At 56.6% G+C, this 18,866-nt stretch overlaps 1 protein-coding gene across 4 annotated transcripts in view; it reads right to left on the reverse strand.

Moving 5' to 3' along the window:
• Window positions 1–5,629: 5,629 nt before the first annotated feature.
• The window catches only part of SLC43A2 (solute carrier family 43 member 2), a 36,579-nt gene continuing 23,342 nt past the window's right edge, over window positions 5,630–18,866 (reverse strand). For 3 of the 4 annotated variants that reach the window (XM_058676735.1, XM_058676736.1, XM_058676733.1), the window contains exons 6-14: window positions 16,945–17,037; window positions 15,638–15,771; window positions 15,351–15,553; window positions 14,969–15,115; window positions 12,448–12,586; window positions 10,896–11,028; window positions 8,380–8,453; window positions 7,172–7,295; window positions 5,630–6,905 (exon numbers count right to left, since the gene is read on the reverse strand). In XM_058676735.1, coding sequence (XP_058532718.1) covers window positions 6,744–6,905; window positions 7,172–7,295; window positions 8,380–8,453; window positions 10,896–11,028; window positions 12,448–12,586; window positions 14,969–15,115; window positions 15,351–15,553; window positions 15,638–15,771; window positions 16,945–17,037 — 1,209 coding nt within the window. In that variant the 3' untranslated portion in view covers window positions 5,630–6,743. Of the gene's footprint in view, window positions 6,906–7,171; window positions 7,296–8,379; window positions 8,454–10,895; window positions 11,029–12,443; window positions 12,587–14,968; window positions 15,116–15,350; window positions 15,554–15,637; window positions 15,772–16,944; window positions 17,038–18,866 lie in introns of all 4 variants that reach the window. The other variant, XM_058676734.1, reaches the window with a different exon arrangement.

The raw sequence follows: 18,866 nt of genomic DNA on the forward strand, positions 1-18,866 counted from the left end.
TTTAAAAATGTAACACAAGGGTGGGTCTCACTCATTGTGCCGGCCCAGCCTGCAGGTTCCAGGGGACATTTTCGAAACATGAGCATCTCTTTCCAAACCCACAGCACATTACACAACTGACAGAACCAACAGTTTCGGGGAAACTTTCTTCCACAACTCCTACACAAATTCCCCTGTTGGATATAAATTGTTATCTTATAGTTGACTTTTAGAGTAGTTCTGTATGCAAACAAAGGCCCTTTCTCCCACCCTCATGTTTTTAGTAATGTTTCTTACATATTTTCTGTCTCTTTGGCAGCTTTGCTTGAAGTGTGCCTAGGGGCTGGCCATCTCATGCCAAGACCACCCCCTTCTGCAGCTGAACCCCGCCCCCACTATGAGGGACAGACCCCCAGGTGCTGGAGTCTATGGCACCTCAGCCCAGCTTCTTCTACCCGTGATGTCACCTTGTGCAAGTGACATGACCTCTCAGGGCCTCAGCTTCTTCACCTGTGGACTGGGGACAAGAGCAGCACCTACTTTGGCAGGGTGTGTATGTGTGCTGCTGCGCTCCCTGGGCCAGACGAGACACATGAGCAAGTGTGGGTACTGGGGACAGGTGCTGGAAGGAAGACAGGACGGCCAGGCTCCGCCCCCAGAGCGGCTTGCTCCAGGATTACCAGCAACTGGAGAAAAAGCGGCTCTTTCTTGCAGGCCACAGTCGCCTGGCTCCTGGGGTCCTGCTCCCTGTTCTGCCTGCATCTCTTCCACCCTACCTCTTTGGCCCCACTAGCTCAGCGTCAGTGCCAGAAAGCCCCTGCAGCTACTCCCTGGAGGCTGCCTGGCTCTGGCTCCTGCCTGGGTGCCCAGGGCGCCTGTAACCCATCTCTGGATATCTGGGGGAGACTGAGTTTCACTCTTTCCATCTTCTGCCCTGTACTGTGCCAGCAGGCTGCTCTCCCAGTTTTGCCGTCTGCTGCGGCCTCTTTTGTTATTTCTGCCTCACGTTCTCTCTTAAAATAAATAAATAAATATAAAATAAAATAAAAGCAGCACCCCCTGACATTCCTTGAGCAGCTAACTATTCCATTCCAGGCATCAGCAGAGGCCGGGAGACTTTGCCCCACTTCCCAATTCTCCCCCCTCCTCCAATAGGGTTAAAATCTGAGCAGCTGTGGTATTTGCCTGAAAAAAAAAAAAAATCTTTTTTTAGTGAGCCTTTGAAAATGAGATCTTTTATATAGAACTCAGGATTTCCAGCTTCTCTTGGCAAAAAGGGAGAGCACACAAGGTTGGGCTCTTTTCCGCATGACCATGACTGATCGGAGCTGTGTCACAGTTGTCCCCTTGGATTAGGGCCAGGTCCTCCTGTGTCCCCGGCTCCCAGGTCAGGGTCATGCTGTCTGCCAGGGCTCTCCTTATGCTAGGCAAGCAGCTCACTGTGTCTCCCTCACAGGTGGGAACCTGGAAGGTGACAAAGCCCCGCTTCTGTGTCTACATGCCAACCAGGGGCAGCCCTGTGTACCTCCTTCTGGGGCACAGCTGCTCATACCTTCTCAAGTCGCCTGTGCCAAGTAGGATCAGGGCCTGACAAGGCAGCCCCCCACAGGCCCAGGTGGGAGTCCTCTGGGGACAGCCAGTGGCTCACTGCTGCTTGCTGCCACTGTCTAGGGCTCTGGTAGGAAACCTGTGGAAGGGACAGTCAGGTCCCCAACCACTGCCTCGGGATAAACGGAGAGGGGTTCTCTTCAGAACCAGAATTCTGGGGCTCACATTGTGGCGCAAATGGTTAAACCGCTGACTATTAAGCTGACAGCCTATATGCATGCTAGTCTAACCCAGGCTGCTCCATTCCAAACCCTGCTTCCTGCTGATGTGTCCAGGGAAGGCAGAAAACACCTCTGCCACCCATGTGGGAGACCTAGTGGCCTAAATGGCTCAGGCCTGTCCTTTGTGGCCACTTAGGGGGTAACCAATGGGGACGTCTGTCAATCTCTCCCTTCTACTCTATGCTGCCTCCCCCCCTTTTTTTAAACTGGATTTTTATTTATTTATTTATTTTTTTGTTGGAAAGGCAGATATACAGAAAGAAGGAAATACAGAAAGATCTTCTGTCACTAATTCACTCCCCAAATGGCCACAACAGCCGGAACTGAGCTGATCCAAAGCCAGGATCCTCTTCCGGGTTTTCCACGTGGGTGGATACAGGGTGCCAAGGCTTTGGGCCGTGCTTGACTGCATTCCCAGGCAACAAGCAGGAAGCTGGATGGGAAGTTGGGCCACTGGGATTAGAACTGGCACCCACATGAGATCCTGGCGCGTGCAAAGCAAGGACTTTAGCCACTAGGTTACTGAGTCAGGCCCACTGCCCTCTTTTTAAAGCAAACAATCTTACAACAGAAAAGAAGGGCTGGGATTAAGTCCAAACTTGGCAGCACTAACACCCCATATCCAAGTGCAGATTTGAGTTCTGGCTGCTCTGCTTCTGATCTAGCACCCTGCTGACATGACCGGGAAAGTAGCAGAAGACGGCCCAAGTGCTTGGGCCCCTGCTTTCCACAGGGGAGCCCAGATGCAGCTCCAGGCTCCTGGCTTTGGCTCGGTCCAGGCTTGGCTGCTGCAGTCATTTGGGGATTGACTCAGTGAGTGGAGGATATGTTTCTTGCTTTCACTGTGCAGTCCAGCCTTTCAAATGAGAATAAATAAGCAAATCCCAGGGGGTGCTTAAAAATTAAACTCAGAATTCCCAGCAACCCTGGTCTCTGCACCCCCACCCTTGCACAAAAGCAGCAGACACAGGCTGGAGCAAGAGTGGGGTCAGGAAACCCAAGGTTGGATGGAACCTAGAGGCGAGGCCACGCACAGTGACCTGGGGAAGCAGTAGCAGGTCTTTCTGAGTGCACGTTTATTGAGGACTTCTGGTGTGCCAAGGAGCAAGCCAGGTGCTAGAAACAGCCAGGGGGCAGGGCCAGTGACCAAGCTGTCAGTGACATGGCACGGCCCCATCAACACAGGGGACAGCCTGAGCATTCAGGCACCTCGGAGGATTCCTTCTGAAACACAAAGGCATTACACCAGGCAACATTGTTTCCTTGTTCTCCCTGTGGGAAATCAGGCACGTGGAGGAGCCCCCAGACATCCTGAGGTGCCCAGGACACTCCCTCCCACCCCCCCCACACACTCCACACACATGGAGCAGCCCGGCTGTACAGCTTCATAAGCAGCTGGCTGGAAGCTGATTGAAGCTGCCCCACTCAGCGAACATCCGACTAGCATTTACTCATTATCTTGAGATGCTTTGTTTTGGCCAAACATCTTATGAAGACATAAAAAGGCAGCAAACAATGTGAACAAGGGTGCCACAGCTTAAGGCTTCTGCTTAAACACGGGGGTGTGCAGGGACAGGGGCTGGGGCTACAGACTTAACTGCCCTGGTCATGCATCTCATGGTCAGAGCCACCAGAAGTGGCAGGTATGTGGTCATGTGGCTGGGGGTGGGGGACTTCACACCCAATGCCATCTGCACTTTCAGGGTCACAGGGGTGCAGCTGGCATGTGGCGGGCCAGCAGGGTGCAGAGAGCAGTGCCTGCAAGAATCCCCTGGTAGTAAGGGTAGGCTGGCCTCTGCCATGTTGATAAGGAAACTGAGTCACTAACAGGACCCGCGGGGGCCTCTTGCTTTTGCTCCTCCCTCACTGCCTCCTAGGAGCAGCAAAGAGACTGGGAGCTACTAGGGGCTCTGTGTCCACCTTAGGGTGAGCGAGACCAAGGGACACAGGCTATGGCTCGGCGCTGGCAGGGGGATGCTGCAGCTCCTTACGACACTCGGGTCGGGGCGGAGGCTGTCCTAATCCAAGGGCAAGGGGGAATCTGGGCATAGGAGTAGGGGCACCCTGCCAGGGCAGGCCTGCAGCCTGGCGTTAGGGGTCTGAGTTCCTAGAAGCACAGTATTTATTGAGGGGAAGAGGCTACCAGCCACAAGGTGGCCCTTGGTCAATAGTACAGACAAGGCAATTCCTGCTTTTGGGACCCTGCAGACTGCCTGGTGGGGACTACCAGAACTAGAGTGCACCTCTCACCTCCGTTTATCCTCACCTTGTCACCGACCAACGTGTGAGGGTCCTAGTCCTACCACCTGTCTGAATGACAGTTACCCAATGCCAGGCACTCCCTGGCCCACAAGGTCATAGGGTGCCTCCCTCACTCTGCACAGCCCAGGACCACCTGGAGGGTTCCAAAAGTTCTGACCAGTATGCTACTGGCAAGAGATGGTGGTGAGGAGAGTGGACTGCACAGCCATAAACTTGGCCTTGAGGAGGCCTGGAAGTTTGTAGAAGGCCAAGCCTCAGGGAACACGGTCTCCCAGGACTGGTAAGACTGAGGAGGGGCTCCTGGCACTGCCCGCCACCCCCCCCCCCCGCCGAATGTCGAGGTTAGAACATAGCCATTGGTGCCCACTACTGGGAGACAGCCCATGGCTACTTCTTCAACTTGGGGGCCTCTGTAATCCTCCAAGGCCAAACAACTGTCCAGGCCAGGCTCACCCCACTCCTGGCCCCTAGGGATCCAGAGCCAGAAGGCCCAGGCAGACAGTTCTGACCTACAAGATCCTGGCTGCCCCAGCAGCAAGAGGGCCCTGGGCAGTCCTGCTTCCAGGTGGAGCTAGTTGCTCCCCCTCTCTGAGTATCAAGTTTTTCCAAGCATAAAAATCACAAAGATACTATATAGTGAACTCCAGGCCTGTTACCCACTGCTAGGCCTGAGGGTAATGGGTACAAATGTCACCTTTGCACAGAGCAGGACTGGTTTCTGACAAGGGGTGTAGTGGGAAAAACACCGATCTGGCTAGCTCCAACCTCTGGATCCTCTTTCATTCCGATGCTTCTGATCTCCACGCCCCATTGGTCCTGGCCAATCTCCTGCCCTCAACTGGCTGGCAGGAAGAGCACGCACTTCCCACTCTGGCTAGGTCTGAGTACCACGGGGGACAGTACTGGCTGTGCCTGCCCAACTGTGACACTAGTTCTGACCTGTCCTCTTCGTCCTCCCAGGGAGGGTTGGGAGGACCAGCACCATAGGTGAGGCTGACAGCCCTAGGCCAGAGAGCGTCCTGGCAGCTTCTGCAGCGGAGGGGGCCGCCCTGGGCCACTCCAGCAGCAGCGCGTAACCCCTGCTGGTGAGCGGGGGCAGCACATCACAGAACCAGCATCGGCGGAGCGGTGGGCCTAGTCCTCCTTCCTCTTGGGCTGTGATGGTTTCACATGAGCAGTTTGGAGCCTCGGGAGTTCTGTGGGCTAAAGGTGGGGCACTATTGTGCCCGCAGAGCTAGCTGGGGCGCTGCCCCTGTCCATCTCAACACCGCCCCCAGACCCACAGCTGCTGTTCTGTTTTGAGCCTGTGGCTGCCCAGGGTCACGATCAGAGTTGTGGGATGGCGACAGGACACACGAGCAGGAGCCAAGGAATAGGGATAAATGGGATGTGGGGTTGGATTGCACCTGTGCAGGCCCCATTTGCCAGGGAGGCATGACAGGGAGGTCTTCCCTGGCCGCCGACTGCTCCCAGACGGCAGCTGCCCAATGGCAGCTTATCTTATCCTTTATCCTCTGACCTAGGGTGCCGTTAACTGACACGCCAGCAGGGGGCGTCCCTTTGCCAGGAGCAAAATGGATTTATTGCTTTATAAAAAAGAAGAGTGGTAAAACTAAAAGAAACCTGAAAACCAACCCAGCCCCATCGGCACACCGAGGTCTGAGTTTGTCCCGCGGGCACAGGTCCCCCACTCCGGCGCCGTCTGCCAGCAGGGGGTGCTGTGACCCCGCGGCCCTGAGCGAGGCCTGGCCAGCGGCAAGCCTGGCTGACTCCCTTCTGGGCGGTGGGGCATCGGCAGACACCCAGAGCCCAGCTCTCGCGGCCCACAGCCATCTCATACACACATACATACTTGCACACACACTCATCTGCCCCTCACCCTCCCATTTGCTTGGATCTGATTCTGAGGGGGGGGGCCTCACTCCCCAGGGACCAAGCAGTTGAGGGGAAGGGGTGGGAGGGGCTGCCTTGAAGGTCCCTCAGGCTGCAGACCCAAACCGAGGTGGCAGTGGAAATGCTCCCTGCTTCTAGGCCCAGAGGGAGGAGGTTAGGGGCAACCAGCTGGCCTCATCCCCGGCTCCTGGAGTGCTTCGTGACCTGCCCACCCTCCTGCCCCTGCCAGACTTCCCCATTGGCCTTGAAAGGGAGGCCAGGCTAGGTCCAGGCCACAGGGTGCTGGAATTACAATGGAGTTAGCACCAACAACAGGAAGTGGGTCCTTCCTTCCTCAGGCAACTTCAGACTGGCCAGGGGAGGAGGTGAAGGCCAGGCAAAGGGGTACAGACAGAGCAAGCTTTGTCCTCGGTGGGCGTGGCTGGTGGGCATGCAGCCAAGGGACAGGTGGCAGGCAGTGGGTGGCAGACTCCTCTGCTTTGGCAAGAGGTGGAACGCAGGCTCGGGAGGGTGAGCGTCTGCCTACAGACGCCCCAGAGTCCCCCAGCTCCCCGGGCGGGGGTGGGACAGGGACAGAGTGAAACCAGGGCAGACCCCCCTTCTGGCAGCAGGGGTGCACCCTTCCTGAGCCCTCTCGCACTCCTCCCCTGCAGAGCTTCAGGCAGCGCCCTGGCCCCGGGGCGGCCGGTGAAGGAGGGTCCTGGATCGCGCACAGGTCCTCAGGAGCAGGCAGAGCGGGCAGGAGGACAGGGGCCGGTCCGAGAGGCACGGGCAGCGGTGCTACACAAACGCCTCGCGGTTGGAGGAGCCGTTGATCTTGAGGAAAAGCTTGTCGTCCTCCTGCTTCTGCTGCAGCTGCCGCTCCAGCTGGCGCCGGTAGCAGACCAGGTAGAGGGGCAGGCAGAAGCCCAGCATGCTCACCGCGAGCAGCCCCACATTCACCTGTGGGCGGACGTGGGGCGGAGGGGAGCGTCACCGGGTGGGCCACTGGGCCCTCCATTTCCCCCAGGTCAAACTAGGACAGGCTGGATTCCCCAGCTTTCCAGGCCCCCATCTCAGGTTGATTTCATTTCCAGAGCCATGGGGAGGGAGGCGGGGCAGGTACTCCAATCTATTTCTGTCAGGTCTGCCATTGGCAAGGTGACTTGTGCTCACCACAGCTCCCACACCCTTAGAGAAGCCTCCCAGCCCACTCTGCCAAACCTTACCCATAGGGGGTCACCCTGGAGGGGGCCCATCATGGCCAGAAACAGCGGCTGCTGCAGGAGAGCGAAGAGAGCACTGATGAGAGACTGCAGGCCCGTGAGGCTGCCGAACTGGGTGGAGGGGTACCTGTCGGGGTGGTGGGGGATTGAGACTGTCAGGCCTGCGCCCTCCTTGCCTCGGCCTGACCGCAGATGGGGCCCAGGCTGTACCCGAGGCACTGATGAAGGGAGAGACAGGAGCAGACAACAGGATAGGGTGCCAGCACCTGGTGTTCTTGCTGACAAGCAGGTATGTCTGCCAAGTGCTTCTCTTTCAGAACAGCCTGCGGGTTCCTCAGATTCTGAGGAGGGCAAGTCCTGACCAGGGGTGCCCCGGGCCTGTGGGTGTCTGGCCAACTGAGCAGGAAGCACAGTGCCAGCCTGAAGCGTGCGGCTCAGGAAGTGGGCCCCGTGAGCAGCTCGGAGGCTGGCCAGGCTCTGCAGTGCTCTAGGCCAGAGGAGTGTTGTGCAATCACGGAAACTCAGCATCACAGCTCCTGCCCGATTCCCCCAGGCCTAGCCAGGGCAGCCACCACTTCCTCCGGGCCCGTGGGAGCCAGGCGGGGGCCAGTGGACCTGGGATGACCCCGTGGGATGCTGCAGGGACATGGAGAGCTCTGGGATGCATGTTGACCAAGAGCGGGCTCTGCTGCCCCAGATGTAGGACGGCTGCGAGTCATTCTCACCCAGTGTCAGCTCTGGTTTGGGAATCAGGCCCTGGGCCAAGGAAAGGACAGTGTGGTTCCTGCGGAATGTGTAGCCTTTCAGCAAGAGGCGGCTGCATTTCGGCTGTGGCCTGAATAGTTCGGGGATGGGACCCTAGCATGTTTGGGACTCAGTGATGCATGGTCCAGGCTCTGCAGATAGCCGTCTGATCGCACCATGGAGACCTGGGCAAGCCCTGGGACACGGATGAGCAATGGCCCTTGAGGCCATAATGCACTGCCCCGGGGGCACTGGCTGGGCCAGGAGCTTGATCCGTGTGAATCACTAAGGCCTATAAGCACCCAGCTGTCTGCCCACTGAACTATCTTCCTGCGGGCAGGAACCCAGGCCCTGGCCTCTGGTCCACAAGGACAAGCCCTGCTGGAGCCACCTGGTCCTGGCCTCTGGCCCTTGGTCCCACCAGCGACACCCCAGGGACACTTGATCCCATAGCTCTCAGGACTTACACGGCAGCATAGAGGCCCCCGACAGCCGAGTGGATGAACCCTCGCACGATCGTGTGCAGAATGAAGGACAGTATCTGAGGAGAGAAAAGAGAGTGTGAGCAGGGTCCACGGCCTGGCCTCAACTCCATCCTCTATCCAACTCCAGGTGTCCTAGGCAGCAACCATGATTTAACCTGGGGACGCCTGAACCAGCTCCCCAGAGATGCCTGCTGAACCTTCAGGAATTTTCTGAGCCAGTAGTTAGAGTCTTTTTTTTTTTCCCCCTAAGAATTTATTTATTTACTTTAAAGACAGAAAGAGCATCTTCTACCCACTGGTTCATCCCCTAGATGGCCATAACAGTCATGAGTGGGGCGAGGCCAAAGCCAGGAGCCAGGTCTCCCACGTGGGTGTAAGGGCCCAAATAACTTGGCCATCTTCTGCAGCTTTTCCAGGCGGATTAACAGGGAGCTTGATCTAAAGTAGAGCAGCCAGGACTTGAACTGTACTCATACAGGATGCTGGCATCACAGGAGACAACTTTGGCCACTAATGCCACAAGGCCAGCCCCAAACAGTCATTAATGAAAACCAAATTACACAGGGGCTGCTGTTGTGGCATAGTGAGTTAAGCCTATAATGCCAGCTTCCCATATCAGAGCATTGATTTGAATCCTGGCTGCTTTGCTTCCTACCCAGCTCCCTGCTAATGTGCCTCAGAAAGCGATGAACAACGGTCCAAGCACTTAGGCCTCTGCTATCCCAGCTACTGCAATGATTTGTCCAACCCTACTGGTATTTCCTCTCACTTAATCTTTCAAATAAACAAAATAGACTCTTTAAGAAAACTAAATTATACAAACTTACAAGGGTATACCATCAGAATGAGGATTGGGACTGACATTGTGCCATAGCAAGCCAAGCTACCCCCTGTGATACCAGCATCCTATAAAAGTATCACTTCAAATCCTAGCTGTTCCACTTCCCATCCTGCTCCCCGCTAATGTGCCTGGGAAAGCAGCGGAAAAGGGCCCAAGTCTTTGAGTCCCTGCACCCACGTGAGAGAACCAGAGTTCCAAATTCCTGGACCCTCACTATTGCTGCTATTTGGGAAGTGGATGAAATCTGGCTTTGAAATAACACATAACTCCTAAGGACAAACAGAATAAAGTAACAAGCACTCAAAACCCATCAGTGCTTAGTCTTTCAGTATTGCCTGTGTTCTGAAGGGTACTGCACCTGCAACCTGGGACTCCTCCCGTCTCGGTGACATCATATTGTTGGCTTGAAGTCAGCACCTCCCAACAGGGAGACGTGTGACCTCCAGGCGCCTCCCCCAGGTACATGCCCTGCTACGGATCTGTAGATAAACACCAATGGGCAGAGCAGAGAGCCCAGGAACCATCACCTCCACCTCCTGCCTCTGCCTGCCTGAGCGACCCTGCCGGGTGGCCCAGCCCTGCCAACAGGGAGTTGTCATCGCCCCAGCCAAGCGGCCCAGAAGCCCTCGAGAGGCCCACTTGGGACCCTGTGCTTGTCATTTGTACCTGGCCCTGCCATGTTGCTCAGCAGCAGGCACTGGCTCATTGGAATGCAGGTGGCCTGCTTCTAGGATGGCTGAAACGGAACCAAGCCGGATGCACACTCACACATATATAGGCTCCCCTGTCCCCTCACCATGCCCAGTGCTGTGTTTTCTCAGCTTTGGTGGGTGCCTGTGCCCCTAAATGGGACAAGGTTGTCAGTGCCAGGGTCTGCCAGCTATACAAGGAGAGTAACCCAAGAGAAGGCCACTGGGATGTGGCAACACTCCCACTCTCAAACCTGGAACAAGCTGCAAGGAACCACTGTTGACACACACAGGTGACAGTGCCCGTGGGTGGTGAACACCTGGGTGTTTGCCATATCGCAACACCCAGGCACGCGTAAAAAGGGAGGGGCACTTATTTTCTTGTAGGACTTGGTCTGAGATACCATCTGGCCTCGGGCCACACCTACTTGGAAGCAGTGCCATCACTCCTGTCCCTGTTAGGTTTACACATTTGGAGACTGCGGCCCAAACCTACTGCCAGACCACTTTCGCTGCCCTAAGGGTGGAGTTGGACAGGTGACAAAATCAGCCTTATTCTCAATCTTGCCAGACTCTGGGTTTCAAAGTCATCAAAAACCCTTGCCAAGGTAGGAAGATCCTGATCGCCAACACTAAGCCAGCAGTCTCTCAGGGCAGAAACCCTGTGGTCTTGTGCGGACTGCTACACCACAGGTGGGGTCGGCCCCCACTGGACAGCCAACTGCAGCCATGTGAGCCAAGACAAAACAAGTTCCCACACTGGGCCACCCTACCTAGCTCCAAGCCAGGGTGCTCACAGCCTACCAGGTGGCCAAAAGCTTGGGTACAACGCATCTTCACCGGGCACTGGGGCAGGTCTCTGGGAAAGAGAGCTGGGTTCCCTCCACGGTCAGTTCCAATTGAGCACAGAGCTTTGCTAGCTGGCTGGCGACACCCTATGCCCCTTCCCCTCACCGTCTGCCACCCACCTGAAGCTTTAGGTTGGGAATGAGGCAGGTCACCCCGAAGCCCACCAGCAGCAGGTTGGTAAAGGCGAAGGCTCGCATGGCGTTGGTGATCTTCTGGATCTGCCGGTCCCGCTTCTTCTTCTTCTTCTCGCCTCTGTGGAGACATGGAGCATGCACAGAAACTGGAGATGAGGGGGTGCTCTCTTCAGGAGTGGAAACTGCCCAGGAAGTCAGGCCTTGGGGGGTTCCAGCCTGAAGACTGACACTTGACTCACATGCCACCCGAGTGCATTTTGAGAGCCATGTGGGGTGGGGGGTTAGACCGGCCCTGGAGATCCTACCCCCGGCCTCTTTCTATACCGAGCAGGAAGATGCTCCGACACATGGTGCTGTGTCAGCAAAGGTGAAGGGGCACATGCCTGGGCAGGGATGCCCTAAAGCCTCTCCACACCACCATCCCTTGCTTCACCCCAACCACACAGGAAGTGAATCATGGGCCTGACAGGGAAGTCAAATCCAGGAATGGATGGGTTTCCCTGAAGGACAGGAGAGGGTGCAGGGGAAATGAATATGTAGGAGATGGAACCGGAATGGGCACTAGTCTCCTCTGGGCCAGCAAGCCTGATCTGGATAACAGCGCACACTTTGTAATTACTTCCTAGTGAGTTAACAATCCCACCCACGCCGACACCCCACTTGTGCTTGCAGGGAGGGGTGACAAGAGCTCGGAGCCACTTCCTCCCAGCGTGTCCCAGCTCCAGCACCTGACCTATAGAACAAGTGCAGTGCTCACACAGACCCCACTATAACATCCTTAAAGCTGAATTAGGCACAGTACACAGGATCCCTGGCCTGAGACATTGAGCAGGGGCAGGAGAGCTGGCACTAGACTCGGCTTCTGACCCGAGGACCAAGCTCTCACACACGGCAGGGCTCCAGCACTTTGCCTAGGCCACATGATCAGCAAGAAATCAAAGAAGGCAGTTGTGACAGCCTGGGCTGGGTTTCATGGCGGCGGCCACCTAGACAGGGCTTGCTGGCTATCTGTGACCTGCACAGGCTCTCCCACTCCTCCATAAGCATGACCCAAGCATGAGTGCTCTGGGATGCCCCAGAGACCAGACCTCACACATGTACCGGCTGGCTGAGCAAGTACCTTAAAGGACTCGCAGCAACAGCTTTTTAGCCACACTTGCCTCTCCTGCCAACAACCAGGCTAGTACTGTGGCACAGAGAGTCAAGCTGCTACCTATGATATTGGCATCCCATATGGGCACTGGTTCGATCCCAGGCTGCTCTATTTGCAATCCAGCTGTCTACTAATGTGCCTGGAAAAGCAGCAGAGGATGGCCTTGGGCCCCGGCACCCACGTGAACATCCAAAAAGCTTCGGGCTCTTGACTTTAGTCTTTCCCCGACTCAGCCATTGCATCCATTTGGGGAGTAAACCAAAAGAGGGAGATCTCTCTTTATAACTCTGACTTTCAAATAAATCCTAAGGGGGGAGGAAGCACCCACCCACCCAGCTTTCCCTGCCCACTGCCCGGGTTCTCCAGGGCCAGCCGGCTACGCACTGGCTGGCATCCTTGTCCTCGGACTCCTCGCAGACGTCCTCACACTCCTTCAGCCGCCAGTCCATGATGTAGCCAATAACAGGTGCGGTCAGCAGGCACAGCAGCTGCAGCACGCCAAAAATGGACGTGTAGAGGGCCACTGTGGGGGAGAGGGCCGCATCACCAAGGCTGCCGGGTCGGAAGGAGCTCCAGTCCCGAGGGCCTTGGCCAGAGTGGCCAGGAGGGAAGCCCAGAAACCGCAGCCAGGGTGAGCAGCAGGTCCTCTGATCCCCGCTCCAGATTCCCTCTCCCTGGCTTGTTTCTGAGAAGTGGCTAATGAAAGCCAGTGTGTCACAATAAATGACCTCCCCAGAAGCTCCAAGAAGTCGCCATGACTTGGGAATCACATAATTACCAATGCTCATTACCGGGTCTCATGACTGGGCCTTTGTGTGAGGCAATTAGTATTCTGCTGCCCCACGCAGCAGGCAGGCCTCTGACGTCAGTCCCAGCGAGGCGGACTGCTCTACTCCACCCCCACTTGCCCAGACAATCATCCAGGGCTCAAGACCAGGGGCTTTTGGCTAAACAGAGCCAGGTGGGAAGGGCCTGAGCCACATCCACAGATAAGCCCCCTACTCACCGGTGGCCATCACTGCTCCAAGGAAGCAAAGGTAATAAAAGCAGAGAGAATATAGAGGTTACTGGAGAAGTAGCCACATTATTGTGCAGAGATGGTGAAGAGGGTGGTAAGCCTGGGACCCCAACACCTATATTTGCATCCAGACCCCGCTCTGGGAGTGGAGGTGAGGCCAGGAGGGCTGGGCTGTCTGAGGCCCTGTTGACCTCCTCCCGCCTGCCGGCGGCCCAGAACCGTGCAGCTGATAAATCAGTGACTGGTGTTGGCCTGGCCCCAGGCTGTGGCAGTGGCATGTTGCCTACAGAAGATCTGGCAGGGGCAGAGTCCCCACTCTCAGGAGGCGTTGCTCTCCCCCCAGGGCTGCACACACATTTCAGCAAATCTTTCCTAGTGGCAATCTCACATGTGCACGAGACGCAAGGACAAGGAGTCCGCCCAGGACACTGGGCCACCACAGCTGTGCCCTTCCTCCACCCATGACCCCATCATGCAGGGCCCAGCCAGGCGCTGGTCCACTGACCACGGGTCACGGGAGCAGCAGGGGAAAACCAGCCCTCTTCTTGCCACAGCACAAACTTCCTGGCCTCGTTTCCTCTACTTCTCGAAGCGGATTTTGAATACAGAAAGGCGCTGACAAACAGTCCTCTTGGACAGCAAGATTTCTGAGACTTGTAGTAAAAGGCACAGCTCTGGGGCTGGAGGGGCACCTTCAGGAGTAGCGGGGACAGGGGGCGGTCCCCAGCCACCTGGGCCTAAGTGGCTTCAACAAGGGGAGTTGGCATAGACTAGCCCAGCTTTCTCCATAGGATGCCCCACAGATCTGAGAGCCCCCCAAAATGGGGGTCCCTCTAGTAGAAACTTGGGGCGGATGCTGCTGGTCTAAACAAAGCTAATGGTGTGGGCAGTGGCATTTGGTACAGTGGTTAGGCTGCCACGTGGGACAACAGCATCTCTTATCAGAGGGTTCAAGTCCCCGTTCCAAATTCAAGTACTCACTCCACATCTGAGCAGTTTCCTGCTTCTGCATACCCTGGGAAGCAGCAGGTGACGGTTCAAGTGCATGAGAGGCCTGGATTGAGTCCCTGGCTCCAGGCCATAGCCTGCCTGGTCCAACCCCAGCATCTGGGGACTGAACCAGCACATGGAAGATCTTCCTCTCTCTCTCTCTCTCAGTGGTGTTTTTCTCCACAGGAACCCACAGCAGCAGGCTTCTCAACCTCATGCCCCTAGCAGCCCCATCTTTGTGGTAGAACTCATGTGACCTGGTCCTTTGGGGAAAGCTGGCTGTCTCACCCCCTGGAACAGCTGACATCTGATCCCTCCCCGGGTCAAGCTGGTGAGTAACCCCAGAGCAGCTGCTCCACAGCGGAACCGACGGTGGGAGGGAACAGCCCAGTGTTCGTCCCGCTTGCGGCTGACGCTGACTCAGCCTGGGCCCAGGGAACAGGACTTTCCCTGTGGGTGCCCTCAGCTGTCGGCCTCCTGTGTTGTTTGGGGAAAGCGTGTGTGGGTTATCAGCTCAGCTGCCCGGAGTTAGCAAGCCTCAGCTGGCCCACACTCCTGGGAGCCTCCAGCTCTCCCTGCTTCAGTGGAACATGAGGACGCAGGGACGCCCAGGGCCCAGAGGACTGTGCAGGGCTCCTGTCAGTAGACACGTCTACCACCCCTCCAGAGCTGGAAGATGCACACGGAGGTATTTCAGTCCTTCCCTGCCTCCTGCGCAGGGACACCCTGATGCGGACACGAAAGGACAGGCGGGGCTGGTGGTGATGAAACCTCCCTGATGAACTAAGAGTGCCTGGCGCACTGCTGCTATCAGTTTGGAAGGCTAGTGCAGCTCCCACCCAGTGGCCAGCAGCGCCCTCTTTTGGGGCCATGCCCCGAGGCCCAGGGCCCACCTACCTGTCTTCTGGTCGCCACTGACCAGGAACTCGAGGATGCTGTTCATGGCCCCCATGTAGAATATGAGGCGCAGCTGCGTGACACACATGGTTACCAGACTGAGCAGCAGGATGGGGCTGAACACGCTGTGCATGAACGAGGGGGCCGCTGTGGGGGAGAAAGTGGGTGCTCAGGGCCAGGCCCACTGCCACCTGCCATCCAGGGCATGAGCGGCTGATAGGCAGGTGCTGGAGGAGGACAGATCCCTCTAACCCCTTTGGGCCTGCTCGCCTCCCCTTCTGGGATAAGGTGGGGATGCAGGAAAAGGATGCCCCCAGAGCCTCGGCTGACTCTTGCAGACACCAACAGAACCCCAGAAGGCAGCAGCTGCGAGGGTGGGTACCTGTGGCATCCGGCTTGCACTTCACCTCCAGGTCGACAGTGGACAGGCACAGCTTGTGGCCCTCCTGCAGGGCCGCCTGCTCCTTGGCACTCCTCATGGAGCTGCCTACACTTAGCCGGCGCCCCACCGTGGTCACCTGCTTATAGAACTGCTTCCCTGTGATCTTGTGGTCAAAGCCCAGCCAGCTGAACTTGATCTTCACCCTGCAGGCCACAGAAGAATAGGCACTAGCCCCTCCTGGGACCCTGGCTGCAGCGTGAATGGGGGAGGACGGCGTGTCTACTTACGAGTAGTCCATGTCCTCCGGACCAGGGAAGGGCTCCAAAGGCCAGTTGAGGAAGCAGTTGAGGAACACCAGCCCAGAACAGGCAGCCCAAACCACCAGGATGAGGATGAACGAAACTCCAGAGTCATAGATGAGCTGACGGCACCATGGGGCAGGGTCAGGAGGAAGGGTAGAGTTAGCAGAAGACAGCTGGAGTAGGCAGCAAGCTGAGGGGCAACCTGGCGGCCCTTCCCCCCGCGCCCCGCCCCCGAGCTGCACAAAGAGGCACAGGCCTGGCAGCCCATCTGCTTGGTCACCAAACACCCTGCATAGCATTAGTTGCAGCTCGTCTGCACCTGCCAGCTACCTGCCTGGCACAACGGTAATCTCTGTGCCTTCTGCCAGGATCAGACGTCACCACCTTGCAGAGGCCAACCACGGCTGTCACGACTTTGTCTCTTGGTGCCTAGCGGCTAGGCTGGGCAGACCCCGAGCCTCGTGACTCATCTGCTCGTCTGTTGTTTCTCTAGCACAATGAGGGCAGGCACCTGCCAGCCTTGCCCACCTGGAGGGATATGGAGGGCCTTCAAACAGTTCGTGGAAATGCGTCTGATGACAAAAACTACAAGTAGACTTCAAAATCATTTTGTGTCAAAATAAACTTCTCTTTTTCACTCCACTTTCCCACAAACTGAGGTATCCCCCTGTCTTGTAGGTGTTGAAAATACACCCAAGGAACAAACAGGAGGATGTGTCTCCCTTTGCTCCGTTGTGAAAGAAGCTAACCCTGTGTGCTCTGGTGTGGGGAGCAGAGGGCAAGGGACTATGGAGGTGTGGCCCCGAAGGCAGCTCCCTGTGTGGGCCTGGTGGGCAGGAGCGAGACCAGACCTCCACCTCTCCTCACTGGTACCCTCCCCTGCACTCACACCCCCAAGGGAAGGGCTTGGACCTGGGGCTGCTGCCGGGGGAGCGGGCGCTGCCAGCAAGGGAAACATCTGCACCCACTTGGCTGAGGGCAGAGCTCTTGTGCTGGGGAGCAGCAGCCAGACAACAACAGGCTTGGGGGTGGAGTGAGCATGAACGTTGGCCAGACGCAGCTCCCCCACCTCTGCCCTGGCCTGCGGGCAGTAACACCTGCAGCAAGGAGCTCAAGCGTTTTTCTGGGCTGCTGCCAGTGACGCCCAGGTGCATCCTGTCCAGGTGGGCGTGACACAGAGGCCCCTCCAACCCCTGGGTGACTAGTTACTGCTCTGTGCTGAGAGGGGCTGAGAGAGCCTGTCGGGGGCCTCTGCTCAGCCAAATGTGTCAAAGGCATGGGCACACGCTTACCTTGATCCCTGGGAAGGTGACGGCCGAGGAGGCATAGGAGCCTATCATCAGGGCAATAAATGTGGAGCGAAGGTCGCCGAACATGTTGGGCAGCTGGAGGACGAGAAGGGGAAACCTCAGTGGAGAGGGTACAGGCACCCTGGGGACTAACTGCTCACAGAACTTTTCCCTGCCTGGGTTAAGGCTGGTGAGCGGGGCTGGGGGCAATGAAGGAAGGCATGACACTGGCCTTTGTAGGGGGGTGAGCGTCCCAGCTCTTCTCTCTGCAAGGCTGCCCTGGGAGGCTAGCCAGCAGCATGAGGAACCGTAGGTACCCTTTAGACAGAGGAGACCAGTGACGTCCAACTGGGTTTAAGCGTGTCGATTTACAAACAACAAAAGCAATGGTGTCCCCAGGGGACCAGGTGCTGGCAGAGCTGCTCTGGGTTGAGAGACTGAACCAGTCACTAGAAGGTGCTGCTCAGAATCCTACAGCCCCCCGAGGGCTGTGGAGGGGCCGGTCTGGGATACCTGCTCCCAGATTCCCAAGGTCAAGGAGGAGATTTTCTTCCCACCTGGAAAGGGCACAGGCTCTGCTCCCAGTGAGGTCACCCTCGGAGGCTCACATGTGTCAACGCTGGTGCAGAGTGAGAGGGGTCCCATGGGGGCCGAGGCCGACGACTCTGTGACGCCAGAGAAATCCAGGCCTGGACAAATCTCTCACCATGAGAGAGCCTCATAGTAGGCTGGGGAAGGTACTGGCAACAATCAGATATGGACGCTGATGGATACAGTTTCTATTTGGGGTGATAAAATTGATTGTCTGCACTATTCTGCAAAGACAGATTGAAGCTGCTTTGGAATCTTAGGATTAGATAGGTATGAGGAGGAGAGTGTTTGGCACAGGGGTTAGGTTGCCTCTTGTGCTGCCCAGGTCACATATTTGAGTTCTGGCTACTCTGCTTCCTATCCAGCTTCCTGCTAATGCCTGTCCTAGGAGGCAGGCACCGGGGGTTCAAGTACCTAGGTCCCTGCCACCCCCTTGTCAGACCTGGACTGAGACCATGGCTCTTGGCTTCAGCCTGGCTCAGCTCTGGCTTTTGCATACTTTGGGGGAGGGAATCAGCAGGTGGAAGATTCCTGGTTGGCTGTTTTTATTTTTCTCCCTTCCTCAAAATAACTAACGTAAAGGGAATATGAACAAATCCACAGTGTGTGAGCCACTGGCATAAGGATATAGGAGTGGTCAACAGGCTCCCCTCAAAACATCCAAACACACAAAGAGCTCTTTTTTAACTGCCTGAATATAGCAGGCCTCTTAGATTTCTCAGGGAAGGACAGAGGGGACCCAGGGCCATTCAGAAATTCCTTCCAGATGGAGACAAAGGAAATGTGATGTGTTCCTGTGTGCCTGGCACACCCAGGTAAGCACTGAAAGTGCACGGTTCTCCTCCTCAGCAGTGCGCAGACTCAGGACATGCCACTCAGCTATGTGGGCTGCTCTCTGCTGGTCACTCCAGCCAAGCAGCCTTATTGTAGAGGAGATGCCTCTGTGGCCATATCCACGCCAAGAACTGACCAATTAGCTCAACATTCTGTGGAAGAAGGGAAGCCAGCCGGGGAGGGTGAAGAAAGCCATTAGGGAAGTCTTTCGGAGTCTGCGGAGCAGTATACACTGAAACCAGTTAAACATCAGCCAACCCTGGGCACAAAGAGGGTCTGGAACTTCTCAACAGGACTAAGGAATGCTCCAGAAAAGAGGACAGCATGGAAGCAAGCCCTTTCCTTTGCTTTAACCCTGGTCCAGGCTAGACGCCAAAACAACAGGACCCACCCGACCTCCCAGCACAATATCAAGAATGCTCCATCTTTGAAGGTCCTTGAATGAGACCCCAGCCCTTAGGTAAGGATAAGGACAGGAGCCTTCCAGATCTGCCGGAGGG

Source organism: Ochotona princeps, chromosome 17, assembly GCF_030435755.1.
Source record: "Ochotona princeps isolate mOchPri1 chromosome 17, mOchPri1.hap1, whole genome shotgun sequence".
Taxonomy (NCBI): domain Eukaryota; kingdom Metazoa; phylum Chordata; class Mammalia; order Lagomorpha; family Ochotonidae; genus Ochotona; species Ochotona princeps.